We start from the raw sequence: 20,825 nt of genomic DNA on the forward strand, positions 1-20,825 counted from the left end.
CACAACCTATTTCTATATTCATATACTGTATGTGTTTAATATGGAAGCCATGTGGTGTGCAATATTATTTTCATAGACACAATCTGAACAAATAAACGGTACACAACAGGACAGATCAAATAAATGCCACATCTTACTCATAGTAACTTGGCTCGACTTACTGTATGTACCCCCTTCTCCCTGACAGCAATGCAATCAGATCATCAGACAACGTTAAATCCAAAAAGCTGTATTAACCATTACAGTTGCATTATAAAAATATGCATTTTAAATATCTAACACGATTTCAGTAGTAGATGACTGTACAGTACGATTGCATAATCATTATTGTATAATGAGCAAACCTCAACATCAAACATAATTGATTGCATTACACACAGGTGTCCAATTGTACACAGCAAAATCATCAGTGTTAATTTATCCACTTGTTAACTCTGTGTGTACACATGTAACCAAATGGACCTTTATGGTTCTATTTGATTCTGTTTGTACACTCTCAGAGATGAATGAACACGGAGGATTTTCACAGTAGTAAAAGTACAAACAAACATCACAGTAAGGCAACACAGCATTTACAAGTTGCTTCGGTTACCAATCCGATCTGTGGATGTACGTATGTGCCACTGGTTGATTTGTTTCTATTGGCAAACGTGCAGTGAGAGTTATATAGCTTGCAGAGTTAAGAGGAATATGAAGGCCTAGATATAAAACTGAGATGGCCCTATACTCACACAACCTCTTGTGGAAATGGCATTATGTATAATGTTCTTCCACTGTACAATCATATTAAGGAATATGAAGGAAAAAAAAACATATGATAAAATGAAAGATGACATAATAGAGTAATACACTGAGTGGATAGTTAGCCTGACACCCCATAACATTTCCACATGCCTTCAAGCTGAGAGGATTGAAGAAAAGAAGAGAGACACAGGCTTCTCTTCTAAGTCACTCAGAAACAGACAGTGTCACTAGTTTCTTGACTTTCTTCAGGGCTGTCATAGTCGATTGCTTCACACAGGGGTTCCTTCAAAAGAAATAGACAAATGTTGTTGATGGTCATGAACCTATGCCATCTTCTAATGCCGTCTTTTTACTGATTAAGTCCCTAGTTTGGGACTTACTTCTCTGTATGAAAAATTAGATCAATATGTCAATACAAAGATTGGTTCAATCTATACTTAACCAAAAGCACCAAAATGTTCGTTTATTTTTTATCTACACAACATTCCATAAAGCTCTATTTCATGTCCTGTTCAATCAATCCTGACTAGTTTGTTTTGTTTACTGACAAATGTCTTGTTATTTCCTCAATTCTTATGAAGAAATGACTGCAGATAATTGCGATAAAACGAGGTAGACAATCGGCTTCACTCCCGTTTCAAAACTCTAAACGTTAATCAATATGAATATACAACAATTTTGGTTAAATATAGAGGTACAAAACATGGGAGAAAGAAGAAATGGATGGTTTGGGGCAGGAACGTCTCCAATACTCACAGACAACTGCTTCCTATCCGAGGCTGAGAACACAGAGGAAGGAGGGTGGGAAAAGGACAGAAATAGATAGAAATGTGGAGAAGGACAGAAGCACTGTACTTACACAGCAAGGCTGACAAATACACAAGCACACAACAACATTTACGAATTATGCATTTTCAAAACTTTAACACTTATCTTCCTGAGCTGAATTACCTGTTTAGTACATGGCATGCTGTATGTTAAAACAATAAGTGATGTACCATGTCTGCTAAGAATATTCCATAACATTACATTTTTGAGGGGCCCCTCCTATAAACAGCTATAGTGTAGATTCTGTCTGAATACAAACATTAAATGCCATTGACAATGAATGGAGAATTTACGTCATGTGTCTGAGCAAATCGGCTGGGAATGTCTGTGTCCACTGGCCACCTTTGGCCAATAAGGGACCACCATTCGCGATGATGATGTACAATGATGTACGATGATTAGAGCGCCCCTCACTTCACACGGGTGTGATTTCATTAATTACAATTAATTATATTGGTGAAACCTATTTTGGCTTGGATTTGGGGTTGAATACATTCCCTAAGACCCTCCAACAAAATATCACTGAGGTCTGAGTGTCTATGCTTGATTTATACTATAAATTAGAGATCTACAAGCTTACAATGCGTCGCTGGGCAATTTTGCACGCTGAGCTTGTAGATCGGCTATTCTCGGCACACAACACTGCCATGCAACTAAGTTTAAATCAGGCTTTATAAATCATATGCTATTCAGAGCATGGTAGCTCATGACCAAAGCATTAACTGATTAACTAATGCAATGGATCAGAGCCAAGAATACTGTATGCATGCTGCTGTGAATATTGAAGCTGAACCAACTGTGATGCAGTCAGAGGCCATGCCATGAGACAGACAGCTAGCTGAGGTGGAGGACAGAGCCACAACATTTAGCACGGAATTGCTGCATTCAACCACAACCATTACATCTCCAGAGAAAAGAATGAGAGACAGATAGAGAAGGAGACCCCTACATTGCAACACAGACTGAAACCATCCAAGGGTGGGCGGGTAATGCTAAAGATAAGGTGAGGATTGGTGGGGAGTGAGTGAGGGGAAGAGGCTGGTAGTCTGATTAGAATTATTGACGTTGATTTAAAGAGGGTGATTCCGACACTAACTTCACTTTGCTGTCCCTCTGGCATCAGAGCCGCAGGGGTGAGGGCGAGGGGCAGCCAGGGACGGTTCCCGGCACTGTAGAGTCTGGGTCGCTTGACCTCGTGACTGGACAAGGGGGTGTAACTATTCCGTCGCAGAATGGGAGTGGCCTCCCTCGAGACTCTACCCTGGTAGGAGATGAAGGGGAAACACCGCAAAACATTAAAGAAAGAATATATACTATAGGTGGGAACACACAACAGCATCAGCTCCCTGGGCCAACCTCCACCAGACACAGACAAACAAAAACATAAACTACAGGGAACATAACAATATTATTGTTCAGATACATAAATGTAATTTCACTGCAAGACAAATAGTGATAGTTATATTAATCTGACTACATGAGAAGACACAGCATCTGATCTGATCAAGTCAACAAGCCTTTCCACAGAATGGGAGCGGTAACATTTAGACTAGATTTGCACTAGATTTGAAGAGCAAAGCAGTGGATCAAACTGAATTGTCTATCCGTAACCATTTTAAACCATATATACTTCCTTGATCACCGGGTCTCCAGTGGTCTAGGGCCTCTAAGCCCATTTCCACACCAACTCTCTTTGCCAGAAATACCCAATCTACAAACTCACAAAACAAGCTGTGAGCTTGTAGATTGGTGTTTTTGCATAAAGTGTGCCTACTATCATTACTATGACATGGCCAGAATTCTAGGGATTCACATACTTACGTATACACATAACCTATGAGCACTAAACCAGTGACAGAAAGAAACCGGAGCAGAGTAATGGTAATGATGTCAGATCAAGCAAGCAGAGATGTATAATCAGCCACAGCCTACATATAAAGACTATCATGTTAGCTACTCACATAATCAGGCATAGCTTGAGCCACTTTGATTAATTAGGGAGGTCAATGAACACAGGAACACACTCGGGTTCCTTAGTGTGATTAGAACAGAACAGGGATGTTTAGGGAACAATTCAAAGAAGAAAAGCAATTATCATATTTGGGCTGTGATTGCGATTCACCTACAGTACATTGGGATTGCATTGCAATTGCACCTACATTGGGATTAGCTGACATTACAAGGGAGAACTTGTAAATGTTCGAATGAGTTTTACATGGAATGTTATCAAATAGTTACTATTTAATAGTAGATAATGGCTTAATATGTTTTAGGCTGCAATTCAGATATGGCATCGATACAGCATTCATTTCTTAGCCTGGGCCAGACTTACAAGAGGCCTGTCTCGATGTGTATTCACTGCTTCCACGTCAAGATAAAACATCTCCACATTACAACCTGGAGAAAAAGAAGAAATCAAATAATACATCCAGGTGAATGTGACACCACTTTTTAAGAGAGGACTAAAGACCTAACTTTTTTAACAAAGCATTCTAGGCTTATGCCCTGTTCTAAATGTTTTGTTTCAGTTTCTTAGATGTTTTTCTTTTAATGGTGTGATGATTCTTTTTTGTGCAATTGCCTATTGTACCGCTTTGACAAATATATAAAGTGCAATATAAATGAAATCCATTATTATTATTACATTTCTGGAACCGCTCAAGACATAACATAATGTATGAACTGTACTTCTAAAAAAGGAAAGAGCTACAGTACCATACGCAACAGGTGTGAGCTTGAGCACTGTATGAAGTGGACATTTCATGTATGGTAGATCATCTGTGGGAAAGAAGAAAGAATGCAATTTACTTCATGTATATATGTGTGAATTGATCTGTATCCACACACATTACTCAGAAGCATGTCTAGAGGCATTCTCTACAGACCCCGTGTGCGTGTGTATCTACTGCTTAAAGTTTAAACCTGATATAATTTGTCATGGCATGTGTGTGTGTGTGTGTGTGTGTGTGTGTGTGTGTGGATCAGTGCCAAATGACATGTGCACACTGCCAAGAAAATAACTCTCACAACAATTTTCACATAATGTATCTGCATATGTTTTTGAGTGGTGCAACCACTCCAAGGAACAGCAATGTCCGTGTTCACCTATGTGTCCCTGTGACGTTAATGAGCACGAGAATGAGTACCAGTAGGGGCGCTGTTGTGCCAGAAACAGAGAGAGAGAGAGAGTGCTGCACTGTTGCCTGCTAATGAGAGAGGGAGGGAGGGGGGGGGGGGGGGGTTGCACCACTCAGTTCACACGGGTGTGATTTGTTTTTAGTCACATCGTTATTAGAACCTGTCGTCTTCGGTTGTTTTCTCAGTTAGACCGTGAGCCAGCGGTGTTGGTCGGTACCGTCTGGCTGAATAATGCTCATAGTGATTTTTGTGAAGGTATACATGTCTAGAGTTAGAAAATATGTGATGGCATCGCACCAGTGGTAGCTTTATGAGTGCTATCATGCATTTTATTTTATAACACTAGGTGAAAGTTGCATGGGTCAATATGAAAAAACATATTAATACACCCCCCCCCCCCAACATTATATCATCATATTCAAGCCCTTGAATATTATGGAATATAATTCAGGATTAATGATGCGTAGCCTGCAGAGTTAGTTCAGGCAGACATACTCGAGGGGGTTCATGCCATGCTCAAAGGCGCATACTATACTCAAGGGGGTAACATGCTGCATTAGTTAGTGTGCAAGTCCCACACGTCATTCGCTGATGTGGCAGTCAGCTGACCAATTGGGCGGGCTACTTAAGCTCACCAGACTGCATGCTCTTCCTGCATATGGTTCCTGGTTGTTATGTGATGTTTGGCTCTGTTATTTATGCTCCCCATGTTTTTTTTTTATTGTATACAGTATCTATCTCCTTGCTCTTAATGTTTTATGATGGTGTTTAATCGCGCCGAGCAGGGAGAAAATGCAGCAGAGCCGAACGCCAAGTCTAATATCGTATTCTCATTCTATAATAAATATAGGTTAAATCTATTCGTGAGTTGTCTGACTGAACTGTTATTATGGTAATCTCACACTTCATATCGCACACACCATACTTGTACCTTTCATTAGCCCTAAAAGGAAGAAAGAAAAAAGAAAACCACTTCAGTGTTGGTCATGATGAGGCAGGCGTCATACAGTATGCAGGGTGTGATACGCATGCTCAGTGAATAAACTGATGTGCTTGTCTTGTTGGTGTATTGGGGTGTATCGGGTGGACGTACAGTATACTGTACAGTACAGAGCATTAGAATGGGACAGTCCTGTGCAACCTCATATCCATGTGCAAAGGCAAGATCAGAGCACAGAATACTTTGCTGGCAGGGAACTTCCCAGACTACCCTGATGTGCTGGGTGAGTTGGGTGGCAGGGAACTTCCCAGACTACCCTGATGATGTGCTGGGTGAGTTGGGTGGCAGGGAACTTCCCAGACTACCCTGATGATGTGCTGGGTGAGTTGGGTGTCACAATGTAACAATCTGTTGCCCTGTTATACCACATGTTGAGGGCTCAATTTGAAATATCGGCTGATGTCACACAATTTGGATGGGAGATCCACATTTTGCCAAGGGTGACCTGACACCTGATGAGATGTTCAAGCTACAAATGAGAAGTGATGTTGATAAAGAGGATGTAGTTTTGACGATGAGGTAGACCAGGATTTGGGTAAGATATTGCTGTCAATCAGGAGGGCTAGGGCCAGGAGGATGTGGTGGGTTGATTTTATGATCCTGATTATGAGTACCCCAACATATACTCCGTCTATATAATGTTTGAGTCCTACGGAAGCTTTTAACATTGGTCCGGTTCCTATAGCAACGCCCCACCGTTCCAACTATGGGATTGCAAATATAATCTCAGTGCAAACCGCTCAGTGGCCTTTTTGGATTATGCCAATTACCAGAGTTTTGGCAACCAAGCAAAAATTGTTCTAAGAGCCCAAATACAACTACAATTTCACAAAACATTTCCTTAGAATTTATGTTCTAAGATGGTTTTAAATATTTACAGTTATTTACAGAGGGAACCTTTGTGCTACATCTTTCATGAAAACAGAAAAAACTGTCTTATGTAATATATAGTCACTATGTTGTCTCTCCTGTAATGGATAACATTTCTAGGCATGCTAATTTTAACAACTTTTCAGAGAAATATATAGTCTGAGCTGTATCCCAACCATTCTTCAAAGAGAACTAATAAGAGAGAACCATCAGTTTGAAGTAGAATGCTTCATTCGGATTTAGAAAGTTGTGTTTTGGCATGTGGTTATAAATGGAGCGATAACACACAGAAAGCTACCACCACTGCAATGCTATCACATATTTAGCACTATTACACTATTAGCACTAGGGATGTATACCTTCCCAAAAATCACTATGAGAATTATTCAGCCCATTGACACCAGATTTGGGGGTCCTGGCTCACAGACTAAGTGACGCAAGTATAAATTATCCATGATTTATTTTTTTCTGACCTGCACCCTTGTCTAGGAAGTAAGACAGCAGACAGCGCATCACGGCCTGATGACAGATGACCAGCACGTTGCCCTGGCGCTCAAGCTCCATGATAACTGGTTCCAACCTCTGAACAAGATCTTGATATGACTACAGTGAGAGACACATTTAGCTTCGACCACCCTTATTTTTATTTTATTTTAATAGGACAAAGGTTAAATCACTATATTCCGATGGTAATCATTGCTGTATAGTGTTTGTTCTCTAGCTCTTTAATAAACAGAGAATACATTGTCAGGTACTGAACATTTCAGCCAATCAGGAGAAAATGTATCATGTAGGGGATTGTAGGCCATTTATCAGCATCATTTGTATAGTGTTCCAGTTCAAAATGTGTCTGCTCATTTCTTTGTGTCATCACTTACAATCTGTATCCTGACTGAGTTCTTTATGCTGATTGGATAAAATTGGTATCCTGACCTGAAAATGCATTTTCTGTTTAATAAAAAGCTGGAGAAACATGGAGGCTCCTGTTAAAAAGTTTTATCTTGGCTGGTGGTGTCTGACACAATGAAATACAGGTATTTTGCCCAGAACAGGTGCAAGGTACAGTGAAGTCCAGCTGGTTACCTCTCCTCCTGGATAGCGATAGTGGTATTTGTCCTGGTCCCTCAAAGCAAACTCTTCTGGGTATGAGCTTTGAATCATCTCATAGGACATCTCCTCGCACACGCCCTGGAGCATGACAAGATAGTGAGATCATGTCAACAGATAATGCTAAAGGTGTCCCACCCCTGTTAGCAGTGAACAGAAATCAGGTTACTGACAGCATCAATTTCGTTGAGTATCTTCCATTGTTCGTAGGGAACACCCAGCTCCTCAGCTGTCTGGATGGTTCTCCTTAGTTGGCTGGTCCACACCTTCAAGTCTGACAGCTGGTGTTCCTCAATGAACTTATGCAGTGCCTGGGCAAACTGGGCATGAAAAAGACAGAGAACGTGGCATTTGTGTATTATTATAAATCATATGGTAGCTCACACAGTAAATTTAGCGGATTCTAATGAAAATCAACCGATAATCATCAGTAGGTTACTTTAACACTCAAATGCAATCGAGGCAGCAGGCTCGCCTGAGCCGACTGGCTGCGATTATGAAACGCAGAGACGTCCGACTTTCGTTGGTCACGTTGTCTGACTATTACTAACCCTAAATCTAACCCTAACCTCAGTCTTAACCGGCCACGTAAGTCGCCTAACCTCATATCAGTCTTAACTGGCCATGTAAGTCAGTTTCACAATGTTTTCACTTTGGCAGCAGTTTTTTTCACTTCTGCGTTTTCTAAATCTCAGTCAGTAGGCTCCAGGAGAGCCTGCTGGCTCGATTGCATTAGCAAATTATCGGTTGATAACATTTGAAGCGGGTGGTAAAATTCAGAGTGTACCCCTTTAAGGGTAGTGCAGGTAGGGCAGGTTTGAGGCCTCATGTTTGGCCAGAAGCCTGATTTGAGTGTTTGTTAGGGATCTGGAGGCATGAGGTGTACACTGTACTTGGTAAGAAAACCTAAAAGAAAAGGTTGATTTTAATTAGTGACATTTTCTATTCCATTTACCGAGTTCAGCAGGTGGGATGTTTTGTGGAGGGGAGCTGGGACGCTGCCAGAGTTAGTATATTGATAACCCCTCTTCCCTTCTGTATTTTAACTTGAATAGCCCCTCCTAGGATACGTCCCAGGTGCATCCATGCGATGATTTTTGTTATAGTTAATCTTATAGGAATAGACAACCAGGTATAGTCTGGTGACCACCGGAGAGACGAAAGATCTTTGTGTAGGACAAAAATAGCTGATTTGCTCGTCCACATATGATATAAATTCTCCATTCATTGTCAATGGGAATTTAATGTTGGTATAAGACGAAAATCTACACTATAGCTGAATATAGGAGGGGCTAGCGCCCCTCAAAAAAGAGTAACATGTTTTTCCTGTAGTAAAGTTAGGTAAACGTTTTGTGAACAGCCTTACAGTAGGTTAGTAACATGTTTTTCCTGTAGTAAAGTTAGGTAAACGTTTTGTGAACAGCCTTACAGTAGGTTAGTAACATGTTTTCCCTGTAGTAAAGTTAGGTAAACGTTTTGTGAACAGCCTTACAGTAGGTTATGTTCCATATATACAACACATTTTAGTTTAGATAGGTGCAATTCAAGGATATGTTCCATATCTACAACAAATTTTGTTTAAAAGGGTACAATTTGAGCATAGTAGTGCAAGAAGAGGGTGAAGGTGTGTGTGTGTTTGGGTGGGGATATCGTTTTCCTTTGCCCTGTTTCGTTCTGGTTCTTATCAGTTTGTTCATGTATCTGCTTGTTTGGGGAAATAAGTCTATTTCCAGTGGCTTTGAACTGCGAAAGCGTTTTCCATGTGGCACGTTTTCCATTCCTAAGAGTCTGTAGGGGGTTTCCTGGCCTAGAGGAACGGAGAGCTCAGGTCCGGTCATGTCTTACTTCTTAGCCTTGGCTTTGTCCTTCCCCAAAACCTCCGCCTTCTTCTTGGGCTCCTTGGTGGCTTTGGTCTTTTTCTGTTTGATCATGCCGTCCACAGCGAGATCCTCCTCTTCATCTCCCTCGGCATCCTGGGCTTCCTGCTCCGTGTCTGCACCTCCTCCCAGCTCAGACTCGGCGCCTCCTGCGCCGCGTCGGCCCTTCTTCACGGTCTGCAGGGAGTAGGGCGTCAGGTGGATCTCGCGGTTGTATGCCCGGGTAAAGGCTGCTTTCACCTTGGGGTCCAGCTTAGAGTAGGGGTCAGTCTTTCCGCCCCAGACACTGATCTCCATGATGTTGTCCACGTCTTCCTTGATGAGCTGGTAGTCGTCCAGCAGCTGCACGGCCTGGCCCGCTCCCTCTGCCCCCAGGCTCTGGAGAGGCTTCAACAGCGCCCCCCGCAGGTACGGCAGGTAGTCCTGGTTCACTGCCTGTCTGCTGCTCAATGTCTTTAAGGACATGTGTGAAGCCAGCTCCTGGACAACACGGGAATGTTTGTTGGTGGAAGAGAATTTGCCCAGCCAGCTTGGGAAAGTGGGGAACTGGTTCATATAGCCTCGCATCAGCTCCCCTGGTAACACACTCGCATAGACGGCCTGGGTGGGCAGTAGTGACCAGGTCTGTCCAGAGCGGATCTGTCTGTCCACCAGGTCTCCATCACAGATGGAATCAGCCGTCTTACTGAGCAGCATCAGGTGAGACTTCAAATTACCACCGGCGGCTGCTGGCAGTACGTGCACGTAGTTCTCCTGGACGAAAAGCGGCACGAGTGAGTAGTCGTGGAAAAAGAGGTCGCTCTTGTCTATGAAGCTCATGTGGGAAGTCTCATCCCCTGAGGCAAAGACCTTCCTGCAAACATCAAAAGGTCCCATTTTCAGGTCCTTGCGGGCATTGGTGGCGTCAGCCTTGCACTGGTCAAATGTCATCGCCTTTCCTGTAGCAGACCACATGCTCAGGTTGTGGAGCACCTGTCGGATGTCCTGATTGGAAGCTAGGATTATTTCATTGAGTGCTGGCGGCGGAATCTTGATACCCTCCTTGAATGCTATTGACATCATGGCTCCCTTGATCTGCTCCACTCGAGGTCTCTGCATGCGCAGGTCGAAGCAGTAGTTGGCCAAGGAACGAATCTTTTGGTGGTTGCGATCGTTGCACATGAAGATGATTGGGATCTTGCTCTGTTTGATGAGGCTAATCATCTCCTGTATCCCTCCCCGGTCCTCATTTCCAGCCATACCGTCCACCTCATCCATGATAAGGACATGCTTGTTGCTGACCGTCTGGGATGTGCCCGTATAGAAGTTCTTGATGCTAGTGTTGTTGAGTGACTCCGCTATCACCTCTTTAAGGCTGTGCTTACTGCGAGTACAGCTGGCGTTCATCTCCACATGGCTATAGCCCACCTCCTCACAGACGAGTGCTGCTGTGGTGGTCTTCCCCACTCCTGGGGGTCCAGACAGCAGAGCTGCTTTAAATGTTGATCCATCATCTCTACCGCCTCCAAACTTACCAATCTTCGCTACTGCTGGTTTAGCAGCTCCACCTGCCCGGTGTTTGTGCCAGTTTGTCAGCCAACGCAGCAGCTTATTGGCACAGCTCTGGTCCCCCTGCTGGCCAATCACAGCCTTCAGAGAGCGGGGGCGGTACTTGTCCACCCACAGCAGGCTAGCAGCATCCCCGGCCAAAGAAGAGGAAGAGGGGGAAAGGCCAAGTCCCCTGCGGAGCTCGCACCCCGAGCCTCTCCCAGGTGGGCTGGCACTGTCTCCTACTGCAGGCATGGAGCTCTGGCCCTGGGCCAGGCCCCTCTTGGAGGAGCTGGGAGTCTGAGGGGACCTGGAGTTGACCTTGGAGGGTGCGATTTTCTGGCCAGGCAGGGTGCCCTTCGAGGGCTGGTTGGAATGTGTTCTGCTCTTAGAGGCCTGGCACTGAGCAGCAAGCTCATACTTGGACGTCTTCCCTGGTTTGGTTCTGATCAGCTCCAACAGGCCGTCCTCATCAAGGATCTTAGTTCCCAGACTACCTGCCTTTTCTGTCTTGGATGCTCCACTGTCTCTGCCCTGCACCAGATAGGTGGTCTTCTTGCTGATGTTGCCCGTCACCTTGCCCCCGTAGCGCTCAATGAGAGACTTGGCGTCATCCCTCTCCATGGACTCTAAGACTCCTGTCAGCACAAAAACATACCCCTCCAGACAGTTCTCTGCACCCTTAGGTATTTCCTTGGAGCCCAGAGCACGTGGTCCATCTCTGTTTAGGTAGTTTCTGAGAGCTGTAGCGTTGCCTTTCTTTTTCTCACCGTCATCAGGACTAGTGCTTGTGGACTGTAGCTTTTTGGGGGATACTTTGATTGCAGTCTCCCCTTCAACAATACTGGGAGTATATTTATTTTCTATGGTTAAATCAGTGCAGGGCTCCTTTTTGGGAGAGATTTTTATTTTCTTGGGTGAAATTGTTATTTCCTCCTCTTTCACCTGATCTTTGTTCTTCATTAGAGCCAGTTTGGAGCTGGCCTTCACATAAGGAGCTGTGGTCTTTTTAGGGGATGGACTGATAACCTTGCTTATGAAGCAGTCAGCCTCATTGGCCTTTGACTGTCTGCTTGTGCTGCTGTTGGCAGAGTATGTACTACTCGTCCTGGGTGATATAGTTGGCCCTGGCTTCTCAGCAGAGTCCTTACGAGCCTTCTTGGCCTGTGGTGCCTCATCCAGCATGGCCACCGTCCTGGCAAACTCATCATCGAGAACCTGCTTCTCCATGTCCTCCTCCATCTGCAGCTGTTTGGCGACTAAGTCATCGGTCATGCAATCGTCTGGGTCCTGAGTTGGAGCCTTCCTCTTGGTGATGGCTACCAGCTTCTTATCCGAACACTGCACACTGATAATGCCAAGAAAGTCCATCATTGAGGAATATACAGTATATACATGTTTCTACTTGAATAAACTTTACACTTTTGTTACATCAGCCTGGTTCTGTTCATTCTGAACCTGTATACCAAATTGGGAACTTTACCAGTTACATTGTCCAGCATATACAGTGTATGGTTAATGTGTTTGTACTTTGTAGGATCCCTCACTTCCTATTTGTGAGGGTCGTATAGTAATTTCATAATATAGCTCTGCTACATTAGTTTAACACTTAAGTTAAAGGAATATGTATATTGATTGTGCACGGAGGTGACACTACTGCGCATGTGAGACAACGAGTCACATAGGACCCAAAATGGCCCTACCTGTCTCACTTGTCCAATCAAGAAGTGAGCAACTCTATACTCTATATAACTCTATATGAGCTACTCCCATATTTGGACATGCATATACTGATGACATCAGTGATGTCCATATATGGGCATAGGTAGATTTGTTTTTAACCCATTCTGACCTGAGATCAGATTCATACGAGGTTTCCGCCGGACACACACTGGTCTGATGAACCCATTCTGACCTGAGATCAGATTCTAAGAATGTCAGTCGCTCTTCGATTTTTCAAAAATAGCAGATCTACAAGCTCATATCGCGCCACCGAGTGGCGCGATACGAGCTTGTAGATCTGCTATTTTTAAATAGCTAAAGCATAACATGATGCTGACACCAAAATGGGTGCCCGGTCAGAATGGGTAAAATGTCAAACACTTTGAAAATGGTGAAAATATCAGATCTACAAGCTTGCACAACATGTCGCATCGCAGCACGTTGAGCTTGTATTGTAGATCTGATATGTCCACTATTTTTTGCAAGACATCGTTGTGCGACAAAGTTTACCGATCTGCTGATATATAAAATAATTTAAAAATATTTGATTCATTTAAAAAAGGATAATAAAAAGAATAATCGTTAACCGGAGAGAATCTGCACCTCACCTGCTTCCCACGAGGTGAAAGTTCAGAGTCTCCTCCGATGCGGCCCTCGACGTTGTGGTTGCTCTCCCCATGTCGACACAGATAGATGGAGTGAGAGTGCACGTGGATTTTCATGAGGTAGTAGACTATTTTACTCTGTATGTAGTCCTGCACCCGGTTGACCACAAAACGCCTACCCACATTCATCACCTTGATGAAAGAGAGTTCCCTAGTGTGGAAGGATCAGAACAAGAACAGAATGGTTTGTTTTCTACCTCCACCTACTGGCTATTGTCAGAACTGCAGGGAGTAATTCAGCAAAATTACAAACTTTTCTGTTATTTGGCAATAGTTGCTGGTAAATGCCAAATGATGGTCGTTCACCTGTCCAATTGCTAAGAGGGCAAATAAAAGTGCAGTATCAGATACATCCACAATTTACACATTGTTAATGGGAAATCTTTCATTTAGTGAGATAATGTTACCAAAACACCCATGAAGATTCATACATCCTTACTTGTCGTACTCATCGGGGTCTAATGGTTGGTAAGTAACCTTGTAGCACTCTATTCGTTTGAGAAAGTCTGCCATCACTCGCTCTCTGTGTCTTTCTGGGTAGTCTGGACTTGATACTTTTACTTCCTGCAAAGGCATTCAACAAATTCCAACAATGTGCAGCAGTATAACATTTCTGACAAAACAAGAACACGGCGTGCGTAATAATAGACTATGGGCTAGACTCGGTCTACGTGCGAGTCAAGCACTGAATTACAGAAATTGACAGAACATACCATGATATTAGCAGCAATGACCTCTGGGTCGTCACACACAGACTCCACAAAGAACACCTGTTGGACAGAGGGGAAGTCACGTGGACAATTTATGACTCGACTGCCTGTGAATGTCAGCTGAATTAATGGTTTGATGTTAATAGAAAATGACTTGTTTAAACATTAATGTCTTTGTATTCAAGGGTGTTAGGTGTAGCCTGGCCCTGAGGCTGTTTTATGTCTTGTTATATTTGTCATTTGTTGTTATTTTCCCAAACTCTGTCTGGTGTGTCTGTTATCTTGTTGTTAGGGGTACTATGACCTGTACACAACACAGTACAGTTTCATAGCTTGTTAAACATACTAGGTTAATAGGTGAAAACGATTTGGTTTCTCCAGATCCATCAAGGGGACGTAACAAGAGGGGTTCCAATAACAGTGTAAGATTGGCAGCAATACATGACTGGAACATAAATAGTTTTGACTTGTTTTACCTTGAATTCATTCTCTTTAACAAAATCCAAAATGAGGTCTCGTCTCTCTCTTGTTGTGTTAGTTGCATCAAACACCTGATGAAAGGAATCAAAAGGTTAAGACATAGCTAAACCTATTCTGGGACAGATAAGGATTCAGAAGATCTTAACACCACATCAAAGAGGAGATTAAATTACCCTGATCCAGACAAATTAATCTGAGAAAAAGGACTCACAGCAATTTGTCCGTCTACTTTCAGATACGCCTTGACATCTTGAAGAGCAACCAGAGCACATTGTCTATGGCAAAAAGAGAGAAATACGGTAATGGAATCTATTCTAATGATCCCTTTTATTGTGTCTATACATCAAGGTTTAACTCCACGTTGACTTCCACATAACTGCTTGTTATGTGGAAATTATGTTGAACGATATTATATGAAACCAATTGGTGAGAAATGAGTCAAAGTATTGTATTTTATGGAACTTGATCTGAAATGTTGTGTTATTGCTGCCTGCTATGGCAAGCTTTTGGTATTCGCTAGTCTAGTCCAATGTATATGGCAGTCCCTCTATGCTGGATTGAACAGATCAATAGAATTGTTAGGATTGAAGTGCTAGGCTACAATAGTAGTATTTGCCAATACTTATTTATTATTGCTATAACTTGATTAGGTGTTGGATGGGTGGGGGTTGTCACAATACCATACAAGCCAGAACGTTTAAGTAATCATAGGGACAAAACGTTATTTTACCTCTTGTTCAACATGGGTCTAAAACACATTCAACATTTTACAAAGCTTGTAGGTGCTAAAGTGCCTCAGATTGACAGCAGCAGCTTGTATAATATATAGGTCAGTGCATAGCAGCATTGTTTTTTGGCACCTCATGTGAGTGTGTCGAAGTACAATCATTTATTAGCACTTTGCATAGCTTTTCCAAACATGAGTTACAAGGTGCTTTATAATAAGTAAATATGCATACTACTGTACAAACATAGAATAAAACAGTATGTGTGAATTACTCCAAGTTCTACACAGACAATGGCAGTCTGAGATAACACTAGTGTGAACCTGGCCCTCAATATTGATTGCTGGCCCAAAAATAGCTTAATAGTCACTAAAGCAGCAGTGGAGACTGCAGAATGAACCAACTGAGGAAATATGATACTGCCTCACACAACAGATTAAAAACAATCTGTTCAAAGTGTGGAACTTACTTCCGGATTCTCATGGCCTCCTCATTGTCGTGGCGGAAGAAATCATAGGACTTATAAGACCTGACGGCCTCTCTTCGGTACACACCCAAGTTAAACACTGCAAATGGCACACATAATGGAGTCAACAGTTTGCCCTTGATGTGTTTTGAAGACCAATATGTTGTTATTACTGTCAATAATGCAGCACAAACCAAGGTCTGGAGTTGACTGATAATGCTCTTTCTCTGAATAGTTACAATCTACTACTCAAGATTTAAATCACCCTACATTTGGAGAAAGAATTGTAATAGTAAGAAATAACTATGATGGACTTGCTATACAAACAGTACGTATAACCCAGTCCTATGACAAAATAGTATATTCATAGAATTAAGGGCCTTCCACACCAAGCATTAGAACTACAACGATATCTATATAGTTTACAAATGTCATTGTCTGCGGTGTGGATTCTGTCATTCAATTGAGTTAAGAACAATTTTGAAAACTATCTTCATAGTTAATAGTAGTGCTTGATGTGGATGGCCCATTAATCAGATTTGACTCGTTTGCATTGACTGATGGGTAGCAATTGCCACACATGTTAATGATAATGAATTTATTTATATAGCACATTGTGCCACAAGTGACTGAATGTTGGAAAATATAATTTATATGAAATTTAGACAGGACAGGGAATCTTGAAAAAACAAGAAAGTTTGATAGCCAAATAAAAGTGCCAATATTTCTATTAGGACTCAAAGTAAGACATGAAACCAACGTTTCGGCTGTTAAGCCTTCTTCAGGGAGTACAGAGCACATAGTAGTTCACACTTAAATATGGTACCAGAGAGTCATACAACCAATCAGATGAGAGTAAGAGAACAAGGATTCTGAATAAGACTTGTCCCTGAGCTGTGTGAGCAATCAGGATCACTGTCAGGTGATGTCTCAAGTTCAAATGAAGGAGGAGTTGTACCTCAAGAATAACTATAAGGCCTCAATTACGAGAGGCTCTGACTGCAATATCAATTCCTTGTCAGAGAGACGACTAAAGATATATCTGAAAGTATACCAGATACAATTATGCTTAGAACCATACAAAAGCAAACCTTTTTTCATAAATTTCATTTTGCAACTCAACCAACACAGAGGCATGTCTATACACTTGTGGCTTTAAAACAAAGGTTAATAACTTCTATTATTATGCTGATTGAGAAGGTGGCTTCCATCACACTATACCTTTGGTAGGGACTCCTATCCAGTTGAGGTATCGTGTCAATTTCTTGGCCATGTAAGTCTTTCCCCTTGCAGGCAGACCGATCATTACAATCACCGTTGGAGAGTTGGTCATGTAGGAGGCCCAGGCTAAACAGATGAAACACATCAGTCAATACATGAATAAATAGACTAGTGGCACCTATGCTAGCATATTGTGTAATAATTGTGTTCATTTCCCATTGTTTATCGTCTGCATTGTGAAATATATTACAGACCATATTTCATAACAGACAGGAAATTAAACATGGAACTGTGCAAAGATAAGTAAAATGAGAGAGATTAGATTTGTTGTGTCCTTCAGAATGTCAGTAGAACCGAAACCTGTACTGCATATCAAATGCTCTCTTGAAACGTTAATTAGAAAGAAAGAAAAGCCCTTCAGGCGTTTGGTCCCTTCCTACCTAATAAATACCCCAAAACCCCAAAACCCCTGGCCGGTTCACTCATCACCTTTGAGTGTAATCCAATGGGGTTTTGGGTGGATGGCTGTTCTGTTGGACTTGGAAGCAGAGAAGCGAGTACTTAATCTATACAGCTGCATGTCTGCCTACAGGTACCAACTGTGTTGAGGACATTAATTAATAGCGCATGGTTTGGATTTTTTGCTGAGATTACTTACATTTTTAGGTTTTGCATATTTGTATCATGGTGATAGGTTATTTGCTGTGTGTTTAGTTCAGGGCGTAGGCCCTGAAGCTTTCACCCTATATCACCTGCCCTTGCCCTCTGCAGTCCCACTTTTAGGAGCATGATTTCCCTAGCCTGGCGCAGCCACACTTCACCCGCCCCTATTGCATAGCCCAGCGCAGTGGTATATTAGTATCGCAACGCGAGGCTATGATTTCCCAGCTATAATAACCACTTTCCCTTCTGTATTTGAACTTGAATATATTATTCTACATGTTGAATAAACTTTACACTTTTGTTACATCCGCCTCTGGTTCTGTTCATTCTGAACCCGTACCAAATTGGGGAACATTACCGTGACCAGTTGCATTGTCCAGCATACTGTATATGGTGTTATGGTTAAGGGTGAGGCGTATGCCGTAGGCCGATTTGTGAGGTTGGCGTCGTGGCGTAGTCATTTCATAATATAGCCCTGCTACATTTATAACAATATTTACAAATGTTATTTATTTTATAACACGTGTAAAGACTAACATGCAGGTTTAGGTTTACTTACAGCATTTCTTCTCATTCATTCTAGGCTCTGTTTTCTTGGCTTCTTCCAAGTTTATAGAGCCCACGTCTTCGATGCTTGACATGGTGATGGAGCTGGATATATATATATATATATATATATATATATATATATATATATATAGCAATATTCAAAAGATCCTTCTCAGCGGCCCATTGTCTGAAACAGAGGGATGTTGTTGCTTAAAGGACCACTTCACCACTTTTCAACCTGCCTTCATATAATTGGTCCTCACTCCTCACTAATGTTCATGATAAAATGCCACAGTTTTTTTTTCTACTCAGTCTGTGTCTCATGGGAGGGCCGTGGGCAGTTCAGAAACCCGTCCACCAGCGACATCATCGATGGGGAATCCAAGCTATAATAGAAACTGCAGGCTTTCTGATTCTGAAAAGTTGCAATGCGAAAATGGAAGCATTCGTTCTCACGATAATACAAATCTAAACCTTTTTGTAAAAATAATCTTGTTTCAAAAAGAATCTGCCTAACGATGATGGGGTTCTGAACTGCCCACAGCCCTCCTATACACAGACTGACTGAGTAGGGGAAAAATGCCATTTTACCATGATTATTAGTGAGGACATATTATATAATATGAAGATGGGTTGAAAAGTGGTGAAGTGGTCCCTTGATGACGATGATATATTTTATTTGAATTGCACTTTTAATTCAGAGGGAATTCAGTGCTATATAGACTATAGTTTTTTTTTTTTTTAAGGTTCAAGACAGGGTTAAAGAAATGTCAAGCACAAAGGGATATTGCAGCTTACAGTAATAAATACACAACAATAAACATAGGCTACATGACATGCCTTGCATTGTGCAGCCTTCACTGACTCACATTGCTTCTAAATGGTTTTACCTTTACTTTACCTTTCTTCACCTGTATAGCCTATATCCTATCTAGTAATCCTGTAATCTTGTTACTTGTTGACCAATTAGCCTACTATTGTTAGCACGGTGGGCAGACGAGTTACGCCAATTAACGTTTCACTGCTTACCCACTGTGTACATGTACTTAGGCTACTTGTATGAGTGACAAATAAACCCCGATCACTTGAATCTTTAAAGTGGATGGGATTAATTTTTGGGATTCATTCTTGTCTGGAATACAGACAAGAAGCTGGAATTTCAGACTTTATTTCCTAAATTTAAGATACGACCACCCGGTGGTCACTTCAGACTTCAGTGTAGCAGCACCACCCAAGAGTCAAGAAAGACAGTGATGAGCTGCGCTGCCACATCACATCGTTGGCGTACGTACTTATAGGCTACGCGCTGCGGCTGCCAAACTAAAGCCGCAGTGATGCAACAAAAACGTTTTTTTTTTTTTTTTTTAATATACGCACAATCGCATATAACTTTGACTATATACCCACCACAATCTCGTATCTAATAGCCTACATTCTACATGTAGGTCTACACCCGTATTCGCTGCCATACCATGACAGCATTTTGTTTTTTTTAACCAAATCGCATTTCGATTATACATTTTTGCTTTTTACCTTTTCTGCTGACAAAACGAGGATTCCTGCGTGCTACTGCGCGCTGGTGATCGGTCGGATAGTCTTTACACCGGCGGTCTGGGCGCAGCGCATGTGATCACCTCCACACAGAATGTCTGTCTCAGCTTACATCCGTCACTGTCACACTGTCAAAAAGTCCCTCTGCTGGGACCGCTGGCACCACTCTAGTCGTCGGGGTGGGGGCTGTCCTTGACGACGCTGCTGAGGTCCACTGGTGTCCTTCCAAACCAAACCGAAGGTGTGCCTCTCAGCCTCTCTACGTCATAATGTTTCCTACCAGTAGTTCGGACTACGGCTGTAAACGTTGATTAAAGAGCCTACGGTAAACATAGTACACCCAACTCCCGATTAAAAGCTCTGGTATCGAGGAGCTCAATGACACAGCTCTGGCTACTATAGCACAAGAATACTATAGACTACATTCCAAACTGTAAACAGTGTTGTCAAAGTGGGACCCTTGATCTCAAGGTCAAGGATGTTCCAGGCAGGGAGTCCCCAGCTAATTAGAACCAAATGGACCCTTGTTGGTCTGTAACTCTTACGAGTTAAATAAATTAACATGTGACATTTATTTTACCGCGTAATATAAACTGTGGTCTCCCAGAGATAGCCTAGAGTTGACCACTACCAGTCCTCACCGTGAAAAAGAAAAAAACCTTTTGAACAGGGGATCCACACTCCACAGGATAATAGCCTATATCAATCTGGCGGTTATGAAAAGGTTTGAGAACCACTGCTTATGGATACATGGAAAGAAGCTGAAGAGAAAATACTGGCAGACGAATAAAAACACACAATACAAAATGTTGAAAACTATTTTATAACTTCAATATAAGACAACACATTTGAGTAAAACTATTGTCTTACTGTCGTTGCTGCAAAGACAGCAGAATTTCCCTCCAGGAATCAATTGTGGTTTATCTCATTTCATAGTTTTTTTTTTAAATTGGTCTTTAAATACAAAGATCGCTAGGTCTAA

The 20,825-nt window shown here is 42.1% G+C and overlaps 2 protein-coding genes across 3 annotated transcripts; both read right to left on the reverse strand.

Annotated features, from left to right (window-relative positions):
- Window positions 1-340: 340 nt before the first annotated feature.
- On the reverse strand, window positions 341-19,996 carry pfkfb2b (6-phosphofructo-2-kinase/fructose-2,6-biphosphatase 2b). 2 transcript variants are annotated; one of them, XM_083771435.1, is made up of 17 exons: window positions 19,826-19,996; window positions 18,303-18,479; window positions 17,081-17,206; window positions 15,863-15,959; window positions 14,880-14,943; window positions 14,665-14,739; window positions 14,192-14,248; window positions 13,918-14,042; window positions 13,422-13,629; window positions 7,861-8,007; window positions 7,664-7,768; window positions 7,054-7,183; window positions 5,642-5,653; window positions 4,288-4,350; window positions 3,905-3,969; window positions 2,669-2,833; window positions 341-1,027 (listed from the first exon to the last, which is right to left on the reverse strand). In XM_083771435.1, exons 2-17 carry the CDS (start codon window positions 18,382-18,384, stop codon window positions 953-955), a joined length of 1,596 nt encoding a protein of 531 aa, XP_083627561.1. In that variant the 5' UTR covers window positions 18,385-18,479; window positions 19,826-19,996; the 3' UTR covers window positions 341-952. The 2 variants fall into 2 exon arrangements, with proteins under 2 accessions (XP_083627561.1, XP_083627562.1); XM_083771436.1 differs by lacking the exon at window positions 5,642-5,653.
- On the reverse strand, window positions 9,529-12,462 carry LOC310863685 (replication factor C subunit 1-like; the record flags this gene model as incomplete). Its single annotated transcript, XM_083772182.1, has 1 exon — window positions 9,529-12,462. The coding sequence occupies one exon, from the start codon at window positions 12,460-12,462 to the stop codon at window positions 9,529-9,531; it is 2,934 nt and encodes a 977-aa protein (XP_083628308.1).
- Window positions 19,997-20,825: the final 829 nt, after the last annotated feature.

The sequence above is a fragment of the Protomyctophum parallelum genome (genome assembly GCF_964188405.1).
Source record: "Protomyctophum parallelum genome assembly, chromosome: 8".
In the NCBI taxonomy this organism is placed as follows: domain Eukaryota; kingdom Metazoa; phylum Chordata; class Actinopteri; order Myctophiformes; family Myctophidae; genus Protomyctophum; species Protomyctophum parallelum.

Bases quoted from the DNA above. Each gene is read 5' to 3' on its own strand.
- pfkfb2b (XM_083771435.1), bottom strand. From the start codon at position 18,384: ATGTCAAGCATCGAAGACGTGGGCTCTATAAACTTGGAAGAAGCCAAG. The intron at 8,008-13,421 runs GTGAGGTGCAGA...TTTCATGCCCAG, and splicing joins TTTCACCTCGTGGGAAGCAG to TTTGCCCAGGCACTGCATAA. The intron at 3,970-4,287 runs GTACTGTAGCTC...CTTTTTCTCCAG, and splicing joins GCTCACACCTGTTGCGTATG to GTTGTAATGTGGAGATGTTT.